Here is a 22,942-nt window from a genome sequence, read left to right as displayed (position 1 = left end):
GGCCTTGTTCTCTTTGCCATAAAGATATTCATGAGAAATGCTTAGAGGGCAGGAGAGCTGATGCCACCAGCCTGTCCTCAGACCAGACCATCACCAGATTTCCTTTGAACTGAATCTCTTAGAGCAGTGCTTCTCACCTGGAGGTAAAAGACCAGTTTTTGGTTTTTTGCTTTTTAATTTCTAATTCATCATGGACTGACTCTTTGGTAAAATGCAACAAAAATAATTACTAGAAAAATGAAATTTTTAAAAAACTCATACAAAATAGAAGCCTAGAGATATGACCTTAGATGCCGTAGCAATTTCAAGTTGCTATGAAAGTTTCTAAATACTTACTTCTCAATTTCTGTGCTTTCTTATCATGAGCTGGTGACTGATTCATGGACCAAATATGGGCAACCCTGATGTACAGAACTAAGCCTTTTGTGTGCCTCCACCGTATTCTCTCCCCTTTCTCATGGGTTAGAATATTATGATCCATCCACTTCACCAAACAGAAGGAGAGGTGAAATTTTTTTGTTTGTTTTCTTCCATATTCATTCATTCGACAGATATTTATTGGCACCTGCTGTGTGCCTGGCACTGAGCCAGGTGTGGGGATGCCACAGTGGACAAGCCAAGCCCAGCCCCCACCCTCCTGGAGCTCTCAGCCTAAGGAGAGAACAGATGTTAAGCCCATGAACTGTGATGAGAGCCATAGAAAAAACTGGGTGCTCTGGAGGGAGTAATCAGGGGGCTGACTCAGGTCATGGAAGGCCTTTCTGGGGAAGCAACATTTAAGCTGAGAAATCAAGGATGAGAAGGCATTAGCCCGATAAAGAAGGGGGTGGAGGGAAGTGCATTCCAGGGCAGAGAGAACAGCATGTGCAAAGGCCCTGAGTCTAAAGACACATTCTTGCAGTTTTGTCTGTATCTAGTTTAAAATGAAAAATGTATTTCCCCTCTGACTTAGCAATTCCTCTTCTTGTATCCATCCTAGACAAACATTTTAATTTTGGCCATTCTATCTTGGATTGTGATAGAAAAAAAAAAATTGGAATAGACCTAGAATCCATCATCAGGAGACTGGCTGAATGAGCAGTGATATTCCTTACTTTGAATTTCCATTCAGCCAGTAAAATGAGTGAAGTGACTGAGAACACTGCTTGAGCAGAGTGAGGAGGGAGCCTGGAGAAGGCAGAGGTCAGAGGGGTGAGCAGAGCCCATATAGGAACACGTCACCCAAGGAGTTTAGATTTGACTCTAGTTGCACCAGGAGACAGACTGTACTGAATATACCGTTAACCATCCCTGGCAGATGAAGCAAAAGAAGGTGCCGTATAAATATTGCTTGTTGCTGTCGTCACTATCGTCACTGAAGTTGAGCACCATCTAGTGCAGAAAATCCTTTCACACCCATTATTGAGAGGTATCGAGAAGGAAAAGAAAACCTAGACTTCAGAGTTACCTGCTGATTACAAGATGCTGATCGAGTGGCCTGGCTTTCTGAACCTCAGTCTCCACATCTTTAAAATAGGGAAAGTAGTATTGCCTGTTTCATGGGATTGTTGTGAAGATGAAAGAGGTGTGTGTTTCTGAGTACCTCATCCACAGCTTTATATGTTCATTCTTTCCCGTTCTTTTCATCTCCCAACAATCCTGCCAGTGGAGATCAGCATCTTATTTCATAAGAGAGGAGACTTCCAGGCTGGGGTTGAAGGAGAAACTGTCCAGGTCACCAAGTAATGAAGCAAACCATCCTGGACTCCAGCCCAGACCACTTGACTCAAAATCCATCATTTTCACGTCGCTAAGCATTCTCTTTATTTATGGGGGTGAATGGGTGAGAAGGAGGGAAACCATAGCTACAAAACCATCCCCAGAACTAGCAGAGTTCTTTTTAAAAAATGCACATTTAAATAGTATTGAAATACTATTGTACACCTATAAGACAAAGGTTAGCAAAGTTGATTATATTTTCAATAAAAATACCATGTATGGGCCACTGGCGGATCAGCCTCCTCCCTCAATACAATTCCTTCTCCAGCCAGTTGCTCATGGAATTGGTGCCTGTGCCTTGGGGAAACATGTCAGAGTTTGGCTGAAGCAGGAGGCAGATTTGTAACTGTGGCCTTTGGATAAGCAGGTCCACCCATGAGAAGAGTGGAGAGTGTGTCTTAGGGTGAAGTGGCATCATCTTTACAGAGGAGAGGTGGTTCATGTAATACCTTCACCCCAAATCCTGATGTACTTTTAAGCCGTACGTGGAGCTAGTCCTTGGAGTAAGGGGTTGTAAACTCACTACCCTCAGAGCCAGGCAGGAAGCCTGAAGCTGACTGCATGTGCAAAATAGGAGATGCTCTTAGCCTGACTTTCCCTTTCTCACTTTTGAACGTGTCCTAGGATGTAAAAACAGACAAGCAAAAAACACCAAAAAAACGGCAATGAAAAAATAGTACCTTAAAACTAGCCTCCATGTCTCAGAGACAATATGGGCTCCATGGTGACCTGGGAAACACACAAATCGGGAGCTACGGGGGCAGCCTGTCATCACGGGAACAACACAGGGGTGAGGTTTCTAGATCATCCTATTGCTCAAGAGAAGCCGTAAGTCTAGATTTTTTGGAGAAATCTCCTGATTTTTAAACAAAAACAGCCAATTTCAGATTTTCCTTTAAAATACACAGGCCAAGCAAGACACGTGTGTAGGCTAACTTCAGCTCACAAATCACCAGTTTGCAGCCAGTCTGGAAGCTGATAAAACCACGTGCTCTCTTGACGCAGTAGCTCTTCTGCGGGTGACAAGGAAGCATCCTAATTATGTGTGCCTGATGCTTCTCTCTGCTCCTTCCAAGGCATCAAGACAGAAGACAGCTTGAACCATTCCCCTGGCCAGAGTGGATTCCTCAGCTATGGCTCCAGCTTCAGCACCGCCCCCACTGGACAGAGCCCGTACACCTACCAGATGCACGGTGAGTGTGGCGCTGCGGCCCCTCCCTGCCGTCTCTAAGGCGCTGCCTGAGCTGGGTGTCCAGTCGTTCATTCGTTTATTTAGCAGTTTTACTGAGAACCTACTGTGTGCCGGGATCTCTCTCAAGTACTAGAGTTGCAGTGGGGGACAGAGGAGATACGACTTCTGCCCTCATGGCAATTACAGGGCAGGAGGGAGAGACTGACAATCAACAAGGCAGCAAATAGACGGCTAATTTCGGAAGGGGTTGAATGCAATGAAGCAAGTAAACGTGGTGTTCGGACAGAGAGTGACGAACAGTTGAGGGGTCAGGAGAGGTGGGAGAGGTAACTTTAGATAGAGTCATCGGGGAAGGCTCTTTGAAGACGTGACATTGGACAGAGACCCAAACTATGAGGCAGAACCAGCCATGTGCAGACCTATGGGAAGAGCATTCCAGGCAGAGGGAAGAGCCGTTGCAAAAGCTGTATGGAGGGAAGTGTCTTAATGTGTTCGAGGCACAGAATAGGAGCCAGTGGGGCGGAAGCAGGGTCAGGGGGATGTGAGAGGAGAGAGCCTTGGGGAGAGAGCAGGGCCAAATCATGCAGGGCCTTGAGGGCTGAGGGAAGGTGTTGGCTTTGATTTTAACTGTGATGGGACAGGCAAGTCCATTGTAGACTCAGAGAAATGCCTGGTGTTGGGAATACTAGACAGTTGGTAAAGGAGCTATTATTCCAGGCAGGAAGTTCTGGGCTCTGCATCCCCATTGGGTAGCCTTAGAAAGGGAAGAAACTCCAGTGTGTGACTCCCACCCCACATACCCTAAGAAACTGGCCTGCTGGATTCTCCTGTGCCCACCTGCACTCTGTTACCATCCAAAGGCCCCTTCTCTTCTCTGGTGCCCCATGGGGAGCATGTTGGAGCTGATGCACGGAGCAGAGGGCCAGTGGCAGTAATTTGGGGGATCCTCACCCTGATATTTTTTTTGTTCATGAAAGCTGGTAAAAATGACCACCAACAGTCTGAAAAGTAATATGAAAAACTGAAAGAGCAATGACAAGGTGGTGGGCTAATGCATGGTGCTACTTTTCTTTAAAAAAAAAAAAAATTGCAGGTATTGCCGCTTCGTCTTTTTAATTAAGGAAACAATTTAAATGGATGTCAAGGGCAGCCTTTCAGGAAAAAGCATTGTGATCTTCGGGGTACGTAAAAGAAAGGGGGTGATGAGCATTAATGCCCAGACCTTGGAATAGCTTCCACGTAAAGATCTGCAACAGAGTTTGTTGATGACACCATCAGCTAACATTGACCAAGCACTCACCACGTGCCACAAGAGGTGGCTAATCATCTCATACAACCTTCATGACACTCCGAAGTGTTGGTTCTGGCATAATTCCCATTTTATAGGAGGAGAAACTGCGTCATAGAGGGAATGCCTGCCCTGCCCAGCGTCAGGGCAAAGAGCTTAGATTTTATTGCAAGCGCAGTGGGAAACAGGTTGCATCAAGTCTCTTGGGGGTCTGGTGAATTCCCAAAGCCAATCCTCACTCAAAGCCTGCTCTTCGCCATGGTACCTCCTGCCTCCTCTGCTTCGGCTGTCATCTCTGTCTCCCCGGGCGGTCTTTCTGAGTCCCACTGAAGGGAATAAGCTGCTGGGACCCCTCCTCAAATGGGGAGTGAATTATGGCACAATCCCTGATCATAAAGGCTTGTGAAGACAGTGAACTTGAACTTGCATTTGGGTCAATCTCAACCAGTTTTTTTCAGCTCTTCCTATAGAAATGGAACTGACTGCCTCAGGGCTTCTAAGGAGATAGACAGTGATCAATTACATAAATCGATCGTTACAGATTGTGCTAAATCGTGTGGAGGACCAAAACAGGGTGGTGTGATGGGCCATGATGAAAGGAGTGGTGATGGACGCTACCCAGGTGGTTAGGGAGACCTGAGTGAGGGAAAGGAGCCAGCCTGTGAGTAGCTGGAGACTGGACAGCCCAGGCAGAGGGACCAGCAAGGGCAAATGCCCGGAGGCAGGAAAAGGCTCGCAGTGTTGAAAGAGTCCAAAGGAGACTCTTGAACCTGGGTGTAGTGAGTAGGGGAGATGAGACTGGAAAGTGAAGCAGGAGGCCTCCCTGGACTGGGGCATAGAGAATATGTTATTTCTCCTCTGGTCCTTACAGCAGCCATAGGAGGTGGGCTGCATCAGCTCTGCTTTACACATGATGAAGGTGAGGCTCAGAGAGGGGAAGTGACTTACCCAGGGACCCCAGGGCCAATAAGTGTTGAGAGCTGGGATTCAGAGTACAATTCCAGAGCCTATGCTGTTTCCTCCAAGTGCTATTTCCTATACTCCTTCAGGACTCCAGATACCGCCCTAGCTCTACGTATACACCATTCCCCTTGATCTTCCCAGTAGCCCTGTGACGTAGGTTCTGTAAGTATCCCCATCTCACAGGTGGAAAAACTGAGGCACAGCATGGTAAAGTAGCTTGCCCAAGGTCACATGGCTGTGGCAATGGGATTTGAAGCCAGGTGGTTCCACTCCAGAGCCCAGGCACGTAACCCCAACACCACCCTGCCCTCCACACTCTCATAGATCCATCTAGAAGATGATCCTCCATGGATGAGCCCTGGCCTAGACCCCACGACCCGCCTCCATCCCCATCAGCCCCTCACAAATGGAAAAACATCTGCTGCTCTGTTCCCACCCTACCACAGGAATAGTCCAGGTTATTTTCTTATCGTCTTCATGGCCCAGATGCCAGCTGGACTTTGTCCCAATTAACTGCCTTCAGTCTAATGCTAATGGCCATAAACTGCTCTTGAGACAGCCCAGGCGTTTTGCAAGCCTGACATATTCCTCCTTAAGTATTTTTTTTTCAAACACAAACACATAGAAGGCTCACACACCATGCCCATGTGCTTCCTATTAACTTTTTTTTTCAAGTTGTTCCAGAGGAGAAATAAACTCTCCAACTACTCTGTGTGCATTTCAGAATGGAAGACATTGGTTGAGCTTAGTTTTTTGGACAAAGAAGGGAATGAAGAAGGAGATTGAGACTGAGCTTTAGGCCTGAAAGTACCGACTTGGCGTAAAACTGGTCCATGTTCAGAAGCTGAGCCGAGTCCTTTTCCTTTCTAAGAATTAAAATCATCATTTTATAGAAGCAAAAGGAACCTGAGTAGAGAGAGACCACTCCATCGTTTACAGATGCGTAAACTGAGGCACCGCAGCAGAGTGGCTTGTGTAGGGTCCCAGATCAAGCATTAAGTAAGCTGGGATGCCTCTGCCTAGGTCCTCTACCTGATCTCAGAAACTTCCGAAAATTTCAGCAGAGCCATCTCGCCCTCTCCCCCTGCCACAAGGCCCTGGTTGGAGATCTGTATCTGCTTAGATAGCATTACCCCCCACCAAATGTGCAGTAAACGTAGAAGAGAGAAGTTCATGGCCCTCCTTTAGCTTTTTCATGGTTGTTTATTTTCTTTTTTTAAGTTCACCTGGAGTTTTTGTAGCTGAAACGTATTTCTTATGGGTTTGATTTTTTTTGTTGTTCCATTTTGGCTTCTCCTGCTAAAACACTGCTGTTCACGGAAGTGACCACAAAGATTAAAAAGAGAAGAAAAGAACATCTTGAGAGTGTGGTGTAAGAACTTGCTGGTGCCCCGGAGGGGTTAAGAGCCCTGGACCCGGTTGCAGTCAGGCTGTGTCCCAAGGCATGACCTGGGTGAGGCGCTTGGCTTCTCCAGGCCTCGCTCTCCTCACCTGTGGAACTAGCATTATAGCAAGAGAGATGACCCCATGGGGCTGTTGGAGGACTAGATGGAATGACCGTGGGCACATCAGATGAGGTCCATCAAGGCTGGGTGTACTTTTTATTATTTCTCTCATTGCTTCTGTAACATGAGAGTTAAAAGCTGTAACTCTGAAGTCAGGCTGAGTTCACTTCCCAGTTGTGCAATCCATGTACCAGCTTGTGACTTTGAGCTGAGTTACTTCCTAGTACCTCGGTTTCTTCCCCTGTAAAATGGGGATACGAATAGTACCTACGCATGGGGTGCCGTGATAATTAAATGAGTTAATGTGTGTGAAATATTTCAAACAGCACTGACACAAACTAAGTGCTCTACAAATGTAAAATGTTATTTCTATCCTAGTTTCAGATTTGAGGGTCTTATGTTTTTCCCAAATTCACTTCTCTTTCCTTGAACTCTTAGTTTTAGGAAATAGTTTTGGTAAGAGAAAAGAGGAATACCAATTTGAGGCTGTTGAGCCACCCACATCAGCATCAACCCCCCTTCTGGTGAAATCTGCATTAAAGGGGGGCCTTAAAAACCGTGGAAGCGCCTTTTTCTATGGAAATTACTTCTGTATTTACCAAAGGCAGGGGTTGTTAATACTGACCTCGGGAACCCAACCTGAGCCATTCAGGAGCAACATGGAAACGTGTGATTCGAGGATGTGTAGGAAAACCAAAAGTCCAGTGGAAGGGTCTAAGCCAATGGTCTCAGCCCAAGACCTCTGAGGTCAGTTTGTGCTGGACTTGTGAAATCTAGCACCATTTCTGGTACCAGCAAGCTGTGCGACTTTGGACAAGTCACTGAACTTTCACAATCTGTGTTTCACAGCTCTAGCGCTCACAAATACTCACTGAAAAATAAAGAGGTTGGGGAAGGTCATTGTCAAATACATCAAATACATTTGATAAATAGTGTGTAGCATGAAGTTAGATGTCTTCACTCCAGGACTTTTCAGAGCCTTTGCAGACTGATGCACCTTGTGACTCTCCAAGAGAATTCAGTAGTCAGTTTTCCCAGGTAGACTTGAACAGGGACCCTCTGCCCAAACTAATGTTCTCTGCTCACTGGGAAGCCCTGGATGTAATGACCGTTAGGCCCGTTCCTGTGTTAAAATTCTTTGATTCTGTAATTTTTTTAATGATGAACATGCATGTATTCCTTTTTTTCCCTGTATTTTAGTTAATTTATTTTTTGATGAGATTAATTCACATACCATAAAATTCATCCTTTTAAAGTGTACAATTCAGTGATTTTACTGTATTCACGAAGTTGTGCAACCATCACCACTTTTTTTTTTTTTTAAACATCTTTATTGGAGTATAATTGCTTTACAATGGTGTGTTAGTTTCTGCTTTATAACAAAGTGAATCAGTTATACATATACATATGTTCCCATATCTCTTCCCTCTTGCATCTCCCTCCCTCCCACCCTCCCTATCCCACCCCTCTAGGTGGTCACAAAGCACCGAGCTGATCTCCCTGTGCTATGCGGCTGCTTCCCACTAGCTATCTATTTTACATTTGGTAGTGTATATATGTCCATGACACTCTCTCACCCTGTCACATCTCACCCCTCCCCCTCCCCATATCCTCAAGTCCATTCTCTAGTAGGTCTGTGTCTTTATTCCTGTCTTGCCACTAGGTTCTTCATGACCTTTTTTTTTTTTTTTCTTAGATTCCATATATATGTGTTAGCATACTGTATTTGTTTTTCTCTTTCTGACTTACTTCACTCTGTATGACAGACTCTAACTCCATCCACCTCATTACAAATACCTCCATTTCATTTCTTTTTATGGCTGAGTAATATTCCATTGTATATATGTGCCACATCTTCTTTATCCATTCATCCGATGATGGACACTTAGGTTGCTTCCATGTCCTGGCTATAGTAAATAGAGCTGCAATGAACATTTTGGTACATGACTCTTTTTGAATTATGGTTTTCTCAGGGTTTATGCCCAGTAGTGGGATTGCTGGGTCATATGGTAGTTCTATTTTTAGTTTTTTAAGGAACCTCCATACTGTTCTCCATAGTGGCTGTATCAATTTACATTCCCACCAACAGTGCAAGAGTGTTCCCTTTCCTCCACACCCTCTCCAGCATTTATTGTTTCTAGATTTTTTGATGATGGCCATTCTGACCGGTGTGAGATGATATCTCATTGTAGTTTTGATTTGCATTTCTCTAATGATTAATGATGTTGAGCATTCTTTCATGTGTCTGTTGGCCATCTGTATATCTTCTTTGGAGAAATGTCTATTTAGGTCTTCTGCCCATTTTTGGATTGGGTTGTTTTTTTTTTTTGTTATTGAGCTGCATGAGCTGCTTGTAAATCTTGGAGATTAATCCTTTGTCAGTTGCTTCATTTGCAAATATTTTCTCCCATTCTGATGGTTGTCTTTTGGTCTTGTTTATGGTTTCCTTTGCTGCGTCACCACTATCTTAATCCCACAACATTTTCATCACCCCCAAAAGAAACTCCATGCCCATTAGCCATCATTCCCTAATTCCCTTCCTGCCAATGTTATTTCCTTTTGTAATAAAAAAAAGATACATTTAAAGTTACTCCTTTATATTAATTTTTGAGCAGGTTATGCATTTATCTACTTTAAACATCTACAGAAATCTCTATGCCACCCTCATCCAACAGCCATTCAGCTTCTAAATCCCCAATACTTAACCATGTGTACTAGGTTCCTGTGAACCCATCCAGAATTTCCTTCTGCAAATATAAGCAATCATGAACACAGTCTATTATACTGCATAGTTCTGTGACAAGAACTAACTCATATGTGATTCATAAACAAGGAAATGATGTCAGTATAACTCCAAAGGTGTCTTGGTTCATTTGTTTTAAGATTTTCTCCTTATCACTGGTTTTAAGCAGTTTAATTTTGATGGGTCTTGGTGTAGTCTTCATGATTCTAGTGCTTTGTGTTCATTGAGCTTCTTAGATCTGTGAGTTTATAGTTTTTATCAAATTTGGAAAATTTTTGGCCATTATTCAAATATTCCCCCCACCATGTCTTCAAGTTCACTAATCTTTTCTTCTGCATATCTGATCTGCTTGTTAATTACTCTCCAGTCATTTTTTTTCATCTTATACATAGTTTTCATCTCTAGAAGTTTGATTTGGGTCTTTTTTTTTTACCTTCCATGTCTCTACTTAACATGTCCAATATCTCCTCTGGCTCCTTGAACAGACAGAATACAGTACTGTTTTAATGTGCTTATCTACTAATTCTGTCATCTGTGTCATTTTGAGGTTTTCATTGATTTTTCTCCTCATTATAAGTTATATTTTCCTGCTTCTTTGCATGTTTGATAAGTTTTGATTGGATGTCAGACCTGTGCATTTTGCCTTGTTGGCTGCTCGACATCTTTCTATTCCTGTGAATATTCTTGAGCTTTGCTCCGGGATGCAGTTGTTACATAAAAGTAGATCGGGTCTTTCAAGTCTTGCTTTAAGCTTCGTTCGGGGGAAGCAGAGCAGCATCTGGTCTAGAGCTGTCTCTACCTAGCAGATTTTCCCAGCACTGAGGCAAACCTTTCTGAGTATTCCTCCCAATGCCCCATGAATTATGAGGTTCTCCAGTCGGGCTGGTGGGAACAGGAACTATTCCCAATTCTGTTACGAGCTCTGAGGATTGTTCCTTCTAATCTTATCAAGTGGTTCTCTCCTGGCCTTAACTAATTTTTCACAGGCGTGTGGTAGTCAGTTCTCAAGTGAACGCTCACAGGGAACTCTCTGCAAATCTTCAGCACACTCTGTCTGTGCAGCCCTCTTTTCTGGTACCCCGCTCTGCGAATTCTAACCACCTTGGCCTCTCTGGACTTGCAGCTCCATCTCCTCAATTCAGAGAGATCAATGGGTGCCACCTGGGTCCTCCTCCTTGGAAGCTCTCAACACTGGGACGGTCTTACAATCACCACTTGTTTCCTCTCTCTCAAGGATCATTGTCTTTCATATCTGATGCCCAATGTCTTGGCAATCTTGTTTTTAAACTATTTCCTGTTGGAGGGTAAATCCAGTCACTGGGACTCAGTCTTGGCCAGAACTGGAGGTACTGCTGCATTAATTCATTGGCATTTTTCCCCAGCACATATGGTAACAGCAGCTGAATGCAAAATACATAGCACAGGTAAAGGCAACAAGCCTTGTAGGAATACAGTTCAGTCTCTGGTGACCCGTATTTTTCCTCTGACCTCAATTTGGCCATGTGCTCTATTTTTGAAGAATTTATGTTGCAGCTTCCCCCAATCTTTGTGCATTTTGCCCTTGTTTCCATAGTTCAACACCTCTGTCGTCTGTACACCCCCTTCCGTCAAGATACGTTCACCTCCTTTTTAAGGGGACGTCCTGTATTTAATGTGGCACTTCTCTGTATAGTACTTATTTACTTATTTATTTTTTCACTGTGCTATTATTTTTATTGGGATTATTATTGCTTTTGTTAATGCTGTGGTTACTAAGTTGCATTGCTTTTGAGCAATCTGCCTCAACCCTGTTTTTTCCCATAGGCCCCATTATTTTAGTGCACAATGTATGGCCTCTCAGATTATAGCAAAAACACTTGTATATTTTTTTGTTTTCATAGGTAACATACTATACACAATGTCTGCACTTCACTTACTTCAGTTAGCTATATACCTTGGGGAACTTTCTAAGTCAGTCTATAGAAAATGATTCCTCATTCTTTCCACAGATGCCTATTATTCCATTGAATGATGTGCTGTAAATGATTTAACCAGTTCCTTATTGGGTGTTTCCAGTCTTTTGCAATTACCACCAATATGGCTATGAATATCCCTATATGTATATCATTTTGGTTTTCTGCAAGTATATCTGATGGGCAAGTTCCCAAAAGTGGAATTCAGGGTCAAGGGGAAAGTCCCTATTTAAATTTGGTAGATATCTCCAAGTTACCCTCCATAGGGATCCTATCAATTTAAACTCCCACCAGCAGTGTCTGAGAGTGCATGTTTTGCCAACCCAGTGTAATCTAACATTGGAGTTTTTGCCAATCTGATGCACAAGAAAAACAGTATCTCAGTGTGCTACTAATTTCTAGGTGTGTCGTACAAGGTTGAGCATCTTTTCAGATCTTTGACCAGTTTGTGTTTCCTTTTCTGTGGACTAGGAGATTAGACTTGAAAAACTGTACCAAAGAAGAGTGGTAAGGTACTAAGCATATCAGTATTGAAACATAAAGCTTCAATAATCAAAATAGCGTGGTTCAGGTATTTGAATAGACTGATTGACTAGTAGAGGAGAACATACAGTCCAGAATGAGGCAAAACATGTCAGGAAGTTCAGCACATGGGGCAGATGGCATCTTAGGTCAGTGGTAAAAGACAGAGTATTCAGTGAATGGTATTGGAACAACTGGGTAGCCATCAGGGGGGAAAAAAGATCCATTCCTATTACTATATACCAGAAAAAAATCCAAATGGATCAACAGTTTAAACATCAAAAGTAAAACTATAAAAGTACTAGAACAAGAATGAACAAAATTTTTATAACCTTGAAGTGGAAAAGGCTTTTCTAACCATGACTCAGAAATCCAGATGTCATCAATGAAAAGACTGACAAGTTTGACTGTGGGTGTTTGTTTTGTTTTTGTCTTTGTTTTGGTATGGCAGAGAACACCAGAAGACACATCAGAGCAACAAAAACAAACAAACAAAACAGAAATCAAATGGCACCCTGGAATGAAATGTTTACTGTCTCAAATCAGAAACAAATTGTTACTCTTTTTCAAGTGATTTTACAGTTCTGTGAATTAAACTCCTCCCGGATGTGATTCTTGTAAATAAAAGGGAAGTGAGCTAGGCGTACTGTTACAGGGAGTGGTAAGGGCTGTGGCAGTTGGAGGGTACACACCCATCAGACTTGGGGGGGTGGGGGGGGCAGGGTGTTATTTCAGCTTTAGCTCATTGCTACTACACTAGAATGGGACCCCAGAGAGGCCAGATCTTTCCATTTTTCAAGATAATCCTCAAAACTATATTTTAATGTAAAAATCTCATTCTTTTTCAACATTGGCAATGGATTTAAACACTCTCTTTATTTATGCCTCTATCTTGTAATCTGGTTCCATATTTTCTTAATTGAACCACAGATTATGAGACCAGGAATGGAAGGAGAAAATTCCAAGCCAAGTGATGACTTGGGGAGCTGGAAAGATCACCCCTTTTGGTCCCCACCTCTGACTTATTTCACCAGTGAGGCACGCCCCAGAAGATTTGAATGGTGGGTGTGGTTATAGCTGAGTTGGAACCCAGTGGCCTCCTGTGAAGTCAAGTATTTCCCTGTTTCTTCTGGGCAGCAGCAACTTTCAGCCTGTCCTGGCTCAGCTAGTTTTGAGCCGGCTAAGTCTGCCTGGTCTCACTGTGTCGGTCAAGACAGGAGCCAGGCTTGGCATCCCTCGGGTTCCTGGACTGAGGTCAGGTTCCCTGGTGTGAATCAGCAACTCTTCTGCACACGATGACGTGGGTGAGGTTTTCCGATACCTGTTAGCGCTCCTGTGCCACGCCGTGCCTCCGCCCTGCTGGTTACCTTCTCGCCACCTTCACGTGTGTTGGTGGGCTCGCTGCCTCCCACTTGGGCTGAAGTCTGCTGGATTTAGGACATATCAAGGTTAAATGGATGGTCTTTTCCTCTGGTCATAGAACAAGTTTGATTTGGTCACCCACATCTCCAAAAACCGCTGGAGGTGACCGATGAAAACAGCTGGAGAGATTGAGAGTTAGTTTGGGGATCAGGAAGGATTTTTATAAACAACAGTTCACTAAGGCAGCGCCGGCCTACAGACCTTTCTGTGATGATGGAAACGTTCTTTATCTGTGTTGTCCAATATGGTAGCTGCTAGCCACATGTGGCTATTGAGCATTGAAATGTGGCTGATGCAACTGAGGAACTGAAGTTTCATTTGATTTTTAATTAATTATAATGTAAACATAAATGTGGCTGGTGGCTGCCATATTGGGCAGTGCAATTCTAAGGGGTGATTAAAAACGAACTCGTAACTTAGTTCCTGCTGGAGTTGGGTGAGGGTAACTAGTAGGGGGGAGGGGAGGGAAGGGCTGCTCAGGAAGGCCCTGTGGGGCCACTGAGAGAACTTTGGCTTCTGCTCTGAGTACCGATGCGGAAAACTCAGTCTCTGTGCACCGGCACCGAATCGAATCTCTGAGACAGAGTTTGGGTGAAGTAGAAAAGAATAGCTTTTTTGCTTTGCCGGGCAAAGGGGAACACAGCAGGCTCCTGCCCTCTAGAACTGTGTGTCCCAACCCGGGAGGATTTGGTAAGGAGTTTTATAGCAGTGGTTCAAGGGTGGGGTTGCTGGTAAGAGGGTGTGTGCAGGGCCTGCACTCCTTTAATCTGGTCTCATGAGCTTCTCTGATTCCTTTTAATCTGGCCTCGGGTGGTCTTCTCTGGAATGAAGAGCACTGACATCTTCCATTTATTGGGGTTTTAGTTCTATAAAGAGCTCAAAAGATACCGTTCTGTGTATCCCTTGAGGCGGGACCAGGACCCCGCCCCAGGGCTGCGCTACTGTTTCTCGGCTGCTCCTTCCTTGTCTCTGCATCCCCTCCCTTCCCTGATTAGCAACTGTTTGAATCTGCCCTTTGGGACTCAGGGAAGGTCATGGAGGCTGGAGTCTGTCCCCTACAAACAAGGAACAGGGGACACAGAAAGGCTTTTGTGCCCAGCAGCCCCACGGGGTCCTGCTCGGTTTCACTATCAGATATGGGGAGCAGTGGAGGGTTTTGAGCAGGGGAGTGACATGATACATCTTAGTTTTAACAAGCTCCCTCCGGCCACCACGTAGAGAATAGAGTGCAAGGGCAAGAATGAAGCAGGAGACCAGTGTGGAAGTGACTGCAGTAGTTCAGGTGAGAGGCGATGGAGGCTTGACTTGCAGGTCGAGGTGGAGGTGGGGAGAGGTGGTCAGATTCTGGGTATATTTTGAGTGTGGAATTGCTGATGGATCGATTGCGGGGTGTGGACGGGAGGTATTTGGGCCGTTAGGGAGAGGAAGCTCCTGGGCTGTCTCCCTCTGGGGCCCAGGGAAGGAGCTTCATTTTCAAGCCCAGTTTCCCTCAGAAGGTAGTTGAGGTCTTTGCGTGGAGAGCAGCCTGGACACCAGGCTGTTTACATCCAGGTTTCTAACCCCATCAGACCCAGTGCCCCCTTTTTATAACAAATATCCTAGAAAGCCCCTTCACTCTGTTGAAATTTAATTTGTACATAATTTAACCTACTTACATGTATCTTTTTAAGTCAAGCAGAATGCCCTTACTGTAAAATAAAGAAAGTAATTTGTAAACTGTATTTTTGAACATGTAATTGCCCAGGCATGACCCCACTAGAGGACATAGTGAAATAGTCAGACAGACCCATGTGAAGACTCACAAGATCATGGCTGACACGCTGGGCTACACGGCCAGCCCAGACGTCGCCAGCAGTGTGGCCGTCAGCAACATGAACTTCCAGAACAGTAGACAAGCCTTGGTAAAATCCAAACCAAAGGACAGCGATCCTTCTATGGACAGTGGTGGCATCCTTGGGACATTGCCCTGAAGCAGTGACAGCCTTCAGGGACATGTTCTCCCAGAGGTCATAGGCATAAGGCTCATAGAACAAATTAAGATGCTCAGATAACACGGTTTATTAAATCAACTTAAACTGAAAAACAAGGGGAGAGAGATGGAGTTGACCCACTTAGGGCAGGGTACAAGGAGGTGGAAGGGCCACACGGCCTGGGTCCTGGGTTCTGTATACGTCCTGTCTCTCTCTCTCTCAGCCCCATCAGCCTTCCTGATGATGGTGTGTGTGGTCAGTGGGACTGGAATTCAAGCTGAACAAGGGGCTCATCAGGTGAAAGTTACCTGGAGAGTCAGCCCACCCTGCTCTACGGGAGACGGGCAGCTCTGCCTGGTTCCAGTGTAGCTCTCTGGTTACCCTGATGGGCAGCCGTGACTTTCAGCTATATTTCTAGGGCAGAGGGTGCTTGGGGCCAGAGTGGCACAGACTGGTTCTTATCAGCGGGTGGCCAGCGTGGGGTTGACATAACTGTCGGCGTAGCGATGGCAGAAACCGGTTCCTCTTACAGTTTAAGGTTGACCTCCTCCTTTCCCTCCTTTCTATATGAGTAACACTTGTGTTTCTTCCATCCTTTTTACCACATGTTCCGTTCATTCTATTTTTAATGCGTCATACAAGGTTACTAACTTTCTTATTCTCTGTTCTTAACACATCTTTAGAATTTTGCCCGTATCTCACAAGCTACTCGCCTAAGTTTATATAATGCTTCTTATGTTTGATCCATCCTATCTCTTTTTTTCTTGGTAGGGGGCAAATGAATTTTGTTTTTCTTTATTGAAGTATAGTTGATTTACAGTGTTGTGCTAATTTCTGCTGTACAGCAAAGTGAATCAGTTATACTTTTTTTCTTGGTAGTGTTTTTTTTTTTTTTTTTTTGCTGGGGGGCGTGCCGTGCCATGAGGCATGCGGGATCTTAGTTCCCCGACCAGGGATCAAACCCGTGGCCCCCGGCAGTGGACGCACCGAGTCCTAACCACTGGATTGCCAGGGAATTCCCTACATTCTTTTTTATATTCTCTTCCATTCTGGTTTATCCCAGGAGACTGGATATAGTTCCCTGTGCTGTACAGTAGGACCTTGTTGTTTATCCATTCTAAATGTAATAGTTTACATCTACTAACCCCAAATTTCCAGTCCATCCCTCTCCCTTCCCTGCTCCCCCTTGGCAACCAAAAGTCTGTTTTCTATGTCTGTGAGTCTGTTTCTGTTTTGTAGATAGATTCATTTGTACCATATTTTAGATTCCACATATAAGTGATATCATATGGTATTTGTCTTTCTCTTTCTGACTTACTTCACTTAGTATGAGAGTAATCTCTAGTAGCATCCATGTTGCTGCAAATGGCATTATTTCGTTCTTTTTTATGGCTGAGTAGTATTCCACTGAATAAATGTACCCCATCTTCTTTATCCATTCATCTGTTAATGGACACTTAGGTTTTTTCCATGTCTTGGCTATTGTGAATAGTGCTGCTGTGAACGTAGGGGTGCGTGTATCTTTTTGAATTATAGTTTTGTCTGGGTATATGCCCAGGAGTGGGATTGCTGGATCATGTGGTAATTCTACTTTTAGTTTCCTGAGGAACCTCCATAATGTTTTCCATAGTGGCTGCACCAACTTACATTCCTGCCAACAGTGTAGGAGGGCTCCCTTTTCTCCACACCCTCTCCAGCATTTGTTATTTGTAGACTTTTTAATGATGACCATTCTGACCAGTGTGAGGTGATACCTCATTGTAGTTTTGATTTGCATTTCTCTAATAATTAGTGATGTGGAGCATCTTTTCATGTGCCCGTTGGCCATCTGTATGTCTTCTTTGGAGAAATGTCTATTTAGGTCTTATGCCCATTTTCCGATTGCATCCCATCTTTTTTTCTTGTTTTCTACGTAGCATAATTGAATATTGTCAAATAGTGGATTAAGAATAATTGAACACATTATAGTGCAGTACAGTTGCAATTGAACACATTATAGTAGCATTACTGCAAAGTTTAGTGAATGTTAAAACCCAGGGGGAAAAAAGTCCTTTGTATTTATGGGTATAATGGACTGATGTGCTAAGACAGGGGTTAGCAAACTTTTTTGGTTAAAGGGCCAGATAGTACCTATTTTAGACTTTTCATGCCATAGATCTCTCTCCCAATTACTTGTAACTCTGCCATTATAGCTTGAAAGCAGCCATACACGATACATAAATAAGTGGGCAAGCCTGTTTTCCAATAAAATCTTACATTTAAAACAGGTGGTGAGCTGGATTTGGCCCTGGGACTGTAGTTAGCCAACCCCTGTGTTGTAGGATCAGATCATTAAAGCCAGGTCTTCATCTATGTGACTGTCTGGTCAGATATTCAAAAGTCAGGCAGGACCTGGAAAATGCTTCATTTTGCTGGACTAGTCCATGAATTGCAGAGTATCTAGCACTCCTGTCTCCTACCTACTAAATGCTACTGTGTCCCCAGTAAAAGTGTCCCCACAATTTCCAAGCACGCCCAGTGGTACCACAGTGCCCTTGACAACCACTGGTGTACACAATGGCAAGTACAGGCAGTGGGGAGAGGTGGCTATATGTGCAGGAAAGACTATCTGTCATTCACTCAACAAACATTCACGAGCACCAGCTCTGCTTCAGGCAGCGTGCTAGGTGCCGGCCGGCGTACAGCCCTGAGCTGACAGTCGAGTCCTGCCTTTATGGAAGTTATATCCCAAGGAGAGGATACACTGTATTAGTCTGCTCTAGCTGCCTTAACAAAATATCATAGACTGGGTGGCTTAAACAACAGAAATATATTTGCTCACAGTTCTGAAGAGCGGGGAGTCCCAGACTGAGGTGCTGGCAGATTGTTTCTGGCGAGAGGTCTCTTCCTGGCTTGAAGATGGCGACCTTCTCGCTGTGCCCTCACGTGACCTTTCCTCCACGTGCCTGAGAGGAGAGATCTCTGGTGTCTCTGTTCTTATAAGGACAAGTTCCATTGGACTAGAGCCCCACCCTTATGTCCTCATTTAACCTTAATTACCTCCCAAAAGGTCCCATCTCCCAACATTGTGTTTGGGACTTCAACATGCGAATGGGGGTGGGGTTGAGGGGTGTCACAATTCAGTCTGTGACAGACAGTGAGCAAGGTAATGTGCAAATGACAAGATCATTTCGCCAGTGATGAGTGCTCTGGAGGAAATAAACAGGAGGATGTATCGGAGAGAAATTGGGGAAGAAGGGTCTAATTTGGGGGGTGGGCACAGCAGGGTCTCTGAGGAGGTGACGGTAGAGCTGATACCTGGAAATTAAGAAGGGTGTTCGTGGGTCATGAGTGTTCCAGACAGACAGGAGGCCCAGTGGCTGGAGTGCAGGAGGGTAGAGGGTGGGAGGATAAGGTCTGAAGGTGGGTGAGGCCAGATCTTGCAGAGCCTTGTGGCCACATGGAGGTGTTTGGGTTTCATCTTGAGAGGACCAGGCAGCCATCAGGGGTTTTAAAACAGGGAGGGGGATCTGGTTTGCATCTTAGAAAGACCAGTCGGCTACTGTGGGGTGAGTGGACTATAGGGGGGTCATGGAAGATGCATGGAGACCAAGAGGAAGGTCTCTCCGGCCACCACCCCACCCCAGGTTCTCCCCTCCCTCAGGGTCTTTAGGGCAGGCACGTTGGAGCCCATATTCACAGAACTTGCCTGTAACAACACCTACTAGGTCCCGGAGACCCTGTTCAGAACATTCTAGAATTGAAACAAGAGGGAAGGGGGCAGAGCACAACCTTTAGAAGAATGACATAGCCATAGGACATGACAAAAACTGGTTAGAACCAACTAGGTCCAAGATGGTGGAAGATTTGACTTCCAGTAGACCTTGAGCCTTATTATGCACTCATTGTAATATATTAGCATGCTAAATGACATACCCACCAGCACCATGACAGTTCCGAGGCTAACCATAAAAGGCCAAAAGGTGGGCGGTGGCAAAATTCCTGGAAATCCCCACCCCTTCCCCAAAATAGTTGGAATAATCCTTCCACTCATTAGCCTATGAAATTACCCAGCCCATAAAAACTAACCACTCCATATTTCAGGGCCTTTCACCTTCTGAGATGGCCCACACTCTGTCTGTGGAGTATGTTTCTCTGTAAATAAATCCACTTCTTACCTATCACTTTGTCTCTCACTGAATGCTTTCTGCAATGAGACATCAAGAACCTGAGATTCATTAAGTCCTGGGACCAGATGTGTGATCTCAATTTAAAAAGACTGTGGGGGGCTTCCCCAGTGGCGCAGTGGTTAAGAATCCACCTGCCAGTGCAGGGGACACGGGTTCGAGCCCTGGCCCGGGAAGATCCCTCATGCCGCGGAGCAGCTAAGCCCATGCACCACAACTACTGAGGCCCGCACGCCTAGAGAAGAGAAGCAACAAGAGAAGCCACCGCAGTGAGAAGCCCATGCACCACAATGAAGAGTAGCCCCCGCTCACCGCAACTAGAGAAAGCCTGTGCGCAGCAACGAAGACCCAACACAGCCAAAAATAAATTAAAAGAAAAAAATTTTAAAAGACCATGGGTTCAAGTCCCAATCGCATGGTTTCAGCATCATCCCAACTTATCCTTTCACTCCTGAAGGAACAGAGACCCAGAGAAGGGCTTTGACATGTCCCTCTGGTGTCATTTGTTTTCATTTTTAGTTCTGATAATGTCAGTGAAACTGGAATTGAGCCCACACCAAGGTCGGTGTCCGCAAAATCTGTTGAAAATGTGGCAGAATAAATCTCTCTGATAATTGTGGTCAAAGAGTAGGAGGTGAGGGGAGTAAGAAAAGGAAAAAAAAACGAACCAAAAAACAAAAAACTACAGACACACAAAATGGAGAGTCTTATTCAAGGTACAAGTCCCTGCCATGGCAACTCCTCAGAGATGAAAGAAGGGAGCGGTCTGCTCCCAGCCCGGGGCAGTGGGCCTTCTGCTGGGGATTGAAATGGATAGTTAAGGGGTGGGCAGCAAGGGAAGGGAGGATACACAGCCTTAGGCAGGGAGCTATTGATTAGGGGAGAGACACAGATAAACAGATACTGCAAATCCATCTTCACTCAGAGAGAAGCCGAAGGCAGGACGGAACCAGGCTAGGGATACATAATTTGTACCCTTAGAGCAAATCAGACCCTTTCTGCTCCTAAAAGTTCAGTTAGTAAAGGGAGACCAGAGCCCATATCCCACCCTGGATACCTGTGCCTCTCGCCCTGATCTGAGGAAACTTGCAGAGAATTTCTCTGATTCTCTCAGCATAAGTTTCTCTCTTTCAGCGTCATTTCCCATTCAATAGTTTCCACATGCCCCAGGCAGGCAGCATTATCCTCCAGACCCTAATCCACCTGCCTTTTTATACTGCTTTGTAATTCTTCATATATTTATTTTAAATCGCATAATAACACTAGTGTTGTATGTTCTGGAACTTCTCTGTGCTTGCGTGTGCGTGTGTGTGCGCGTGCAAGCGTGTGTGTGCATATTTCTCCTCCCACAACTGGAAAATTCCTTTTTTTAAAAAACATACCTTGCTGTTCATCTTGTTTTATAAACTGCCTTTTATATTTTTCACTAAGTAACATGATTTGAAGATCTTTCGAAGTCAGTTCAAATATACGCAGATTATTCTATTTTCTGGCCTCCTACTGCTCCATGAGGAAAACCAGGCACCTGGGTTTGAATCCCAGCATCACCACTTACTGGCTGTGTGACTGCAGGCCAGTAACATCTCTGAGACTTGGTTTTCTCATCTGTGAAACGGAGTCTAGGAGTAGCTGATCTGTTGTGGCTCTGGATGCCAGGTAGTAGTGCATGGGGCTTAGGACGGTGCCTGGAAGAGTAAGGGCACTTCATTAGCGTTGGCTATTATTATTCATATGGATAAATCATGGTATTTAGCCATTGCTCTTTGGACAGGCAATTAGATGGTTCCCAGCATCTCACTGTTTTTGCCTCCTCTGAAGCTCGTAGTCTCTGTACCTTTTCTGCCCCAGGGTATGGGTTGTTCCCCTGGAGTATTAGTGGCCAGGCTGGAACTTCGGTTGTTGGGCCATCTGCTGCCCCTGCTACTTTGTACTGGTGATCCCCATCTCTGTGCGTGTCTTTGTCTCCCTTTGGGTCAACCAGGGCCCCCTTCCAACCTCTTCAGCAAACCTCTCCAGGTCTCACCAAACCTTGCATCTCTGCTACTCCAGCCCTAAAGTGTGGTCTCCAAGAAGCGGCTACTCAAATGGTTGTGCGACCCCCCAAACCATAGCCCAGGGCCATCCCAGCTGCTGCTGCATTTGGGCCCCAATCAGCTGCCTGACCTTTAAATTCTCCAGGCTTCTCTGAATGATCTCATTATAGACCCCTGGGGCCAAAATAGGGATGTGGCTAAAAGGATGCCCAGGAGGACTCCACCTTGGGGGAGGGAGTGGGACTTGTGACCTCGGAGGCCCAGATTCTTAGGGTTTGTTGTTGCTGAGGCTTTAACCTCTCTCATGGCGAGTGACCTGCCACGGGGTCATTCACCATGTGGACATCTGATATTGCACATTGGAATGGCTGGCCGATTGCCCTGGCCAGGAAAGGTGGGGCAGGTTAGTAAAAGAGACAGGTGGGGACTTCCCTGGTGGCGCAGTGGTTAAGACTCCGAGCTCCCAATGCAGGCAGCCCGGGGTTCAATCCCTGGTCAGGGAACTAGATCCCACATGCATGCTGCAACTAAGAGTTCGCATTGCCACAGCTAAGGAGCCGGTGAGCCGCAACTAAGGAGCCTGCTTGCCTCAACTAAGACCTGGTGCAACCAAATAAATAAATAAATAAAAATTTAAAAAATCAAATAAAAGGGATAGGTGGAGTCATCTTCTGGTGTTGGCCCAGCGTGGGACGATGTCAGGGATAACATACCCTTCTCTCTGGGACTCAACCTTTCCCACCTGTAAAATGAGAGAGTTGGACTAGGAATCAGTGGCTTTCAACCTTCTGTGATCATAATCCACACGAAAAAAGACATTCTACATCACAGCCCAGGACACACTTAATGTACAGATACTTGCGTGCATGACGTTTGTGCAAAAACAAAAAAACCCCACTCACTCTTACTATGTGTTTTGACCTCTGATATTTTCCCTTCTATTTCACTGAAGAAAAACTAATAGAAACAAAACATAATCCTCTTCTATTTTATTTAAAACCTTGCTGGTCAGGACACAGAAATTGATTTTGCCTCCCACTGATGGGTCGTGGTCTACAGTTTGGGACTCTGGACAAGTTGATTTCCAAGGTCCTTTCTGGTGATAGCTTGGTGATGAGATGGCTGAATTTTTCTTTAAACAATCATTTATTTTTGCTTGACTTTAAAAGTATTATATGTTCATTGTGGAATCTTTGAAAAATACCATAAAAGCGCAATGAAGAAATTTGTATTAATAATCTATATTCCCTCCATTTGATTAAGCTTCTTCGTTTTATCTTTGGTTCCACCAGTTCCTAGATTTAAGTTTTTAACCTTAGCGTATGTATAGTCTTGAACAAATTAAGGTTGTGTTGAATGAATAGATTTAGGTTTTGTGGGGTTTTTTAATACGGTGTGCAGTTTTCATCTTATTGAACTTTCTTTGCA

The 22,942-nt window shown here is 44.7% G+C and overlaps 1 protein-coding gene across 3 annotated transcripts in view; it reads left to right on the top strand.

Moving 5' to 3' along the window:
• The window catches only part of EYA2 (EYA transcriptional coactivator and phosphatase 2), a 303,026-nt gene that overhangs the window by 148,674 nt on the left and 131,410 nt on the right, over positions 1 to 22,942 (top strand). For all 3 annotated transcript variants that reach the window (XM_082361171.1, XM_082361170.1, XM_082361172.1), the window contains one exon: positions 2,835 to 2,951. In XM_082361171.1, coding sequence (XP_082217297.1) covers positions 2,835 to 2,951 — 117 coding nt within the window. The remainder of the gene's footprint in view (positions 1 to 2,834; positions 2,952 to 22,942) is intronic.

Source organism: Balaenoptera borealis (genome assembly GCF_965194805.1).
Source record: "Balaenoptera borealis genome assembly, chromosome: 16".
Classification (NCBI taxonomy): Eukaryota; Metazoa; Chordata; class Mammalia; order Artiodactyla; family Balaenopteridae; genus Balaenoptera; species Balaenoptera borealis.
Note: the sequence above shows the minus strand (reverse complement) of the source record. Positions and strands in the feature narration are given on the sequence as shown.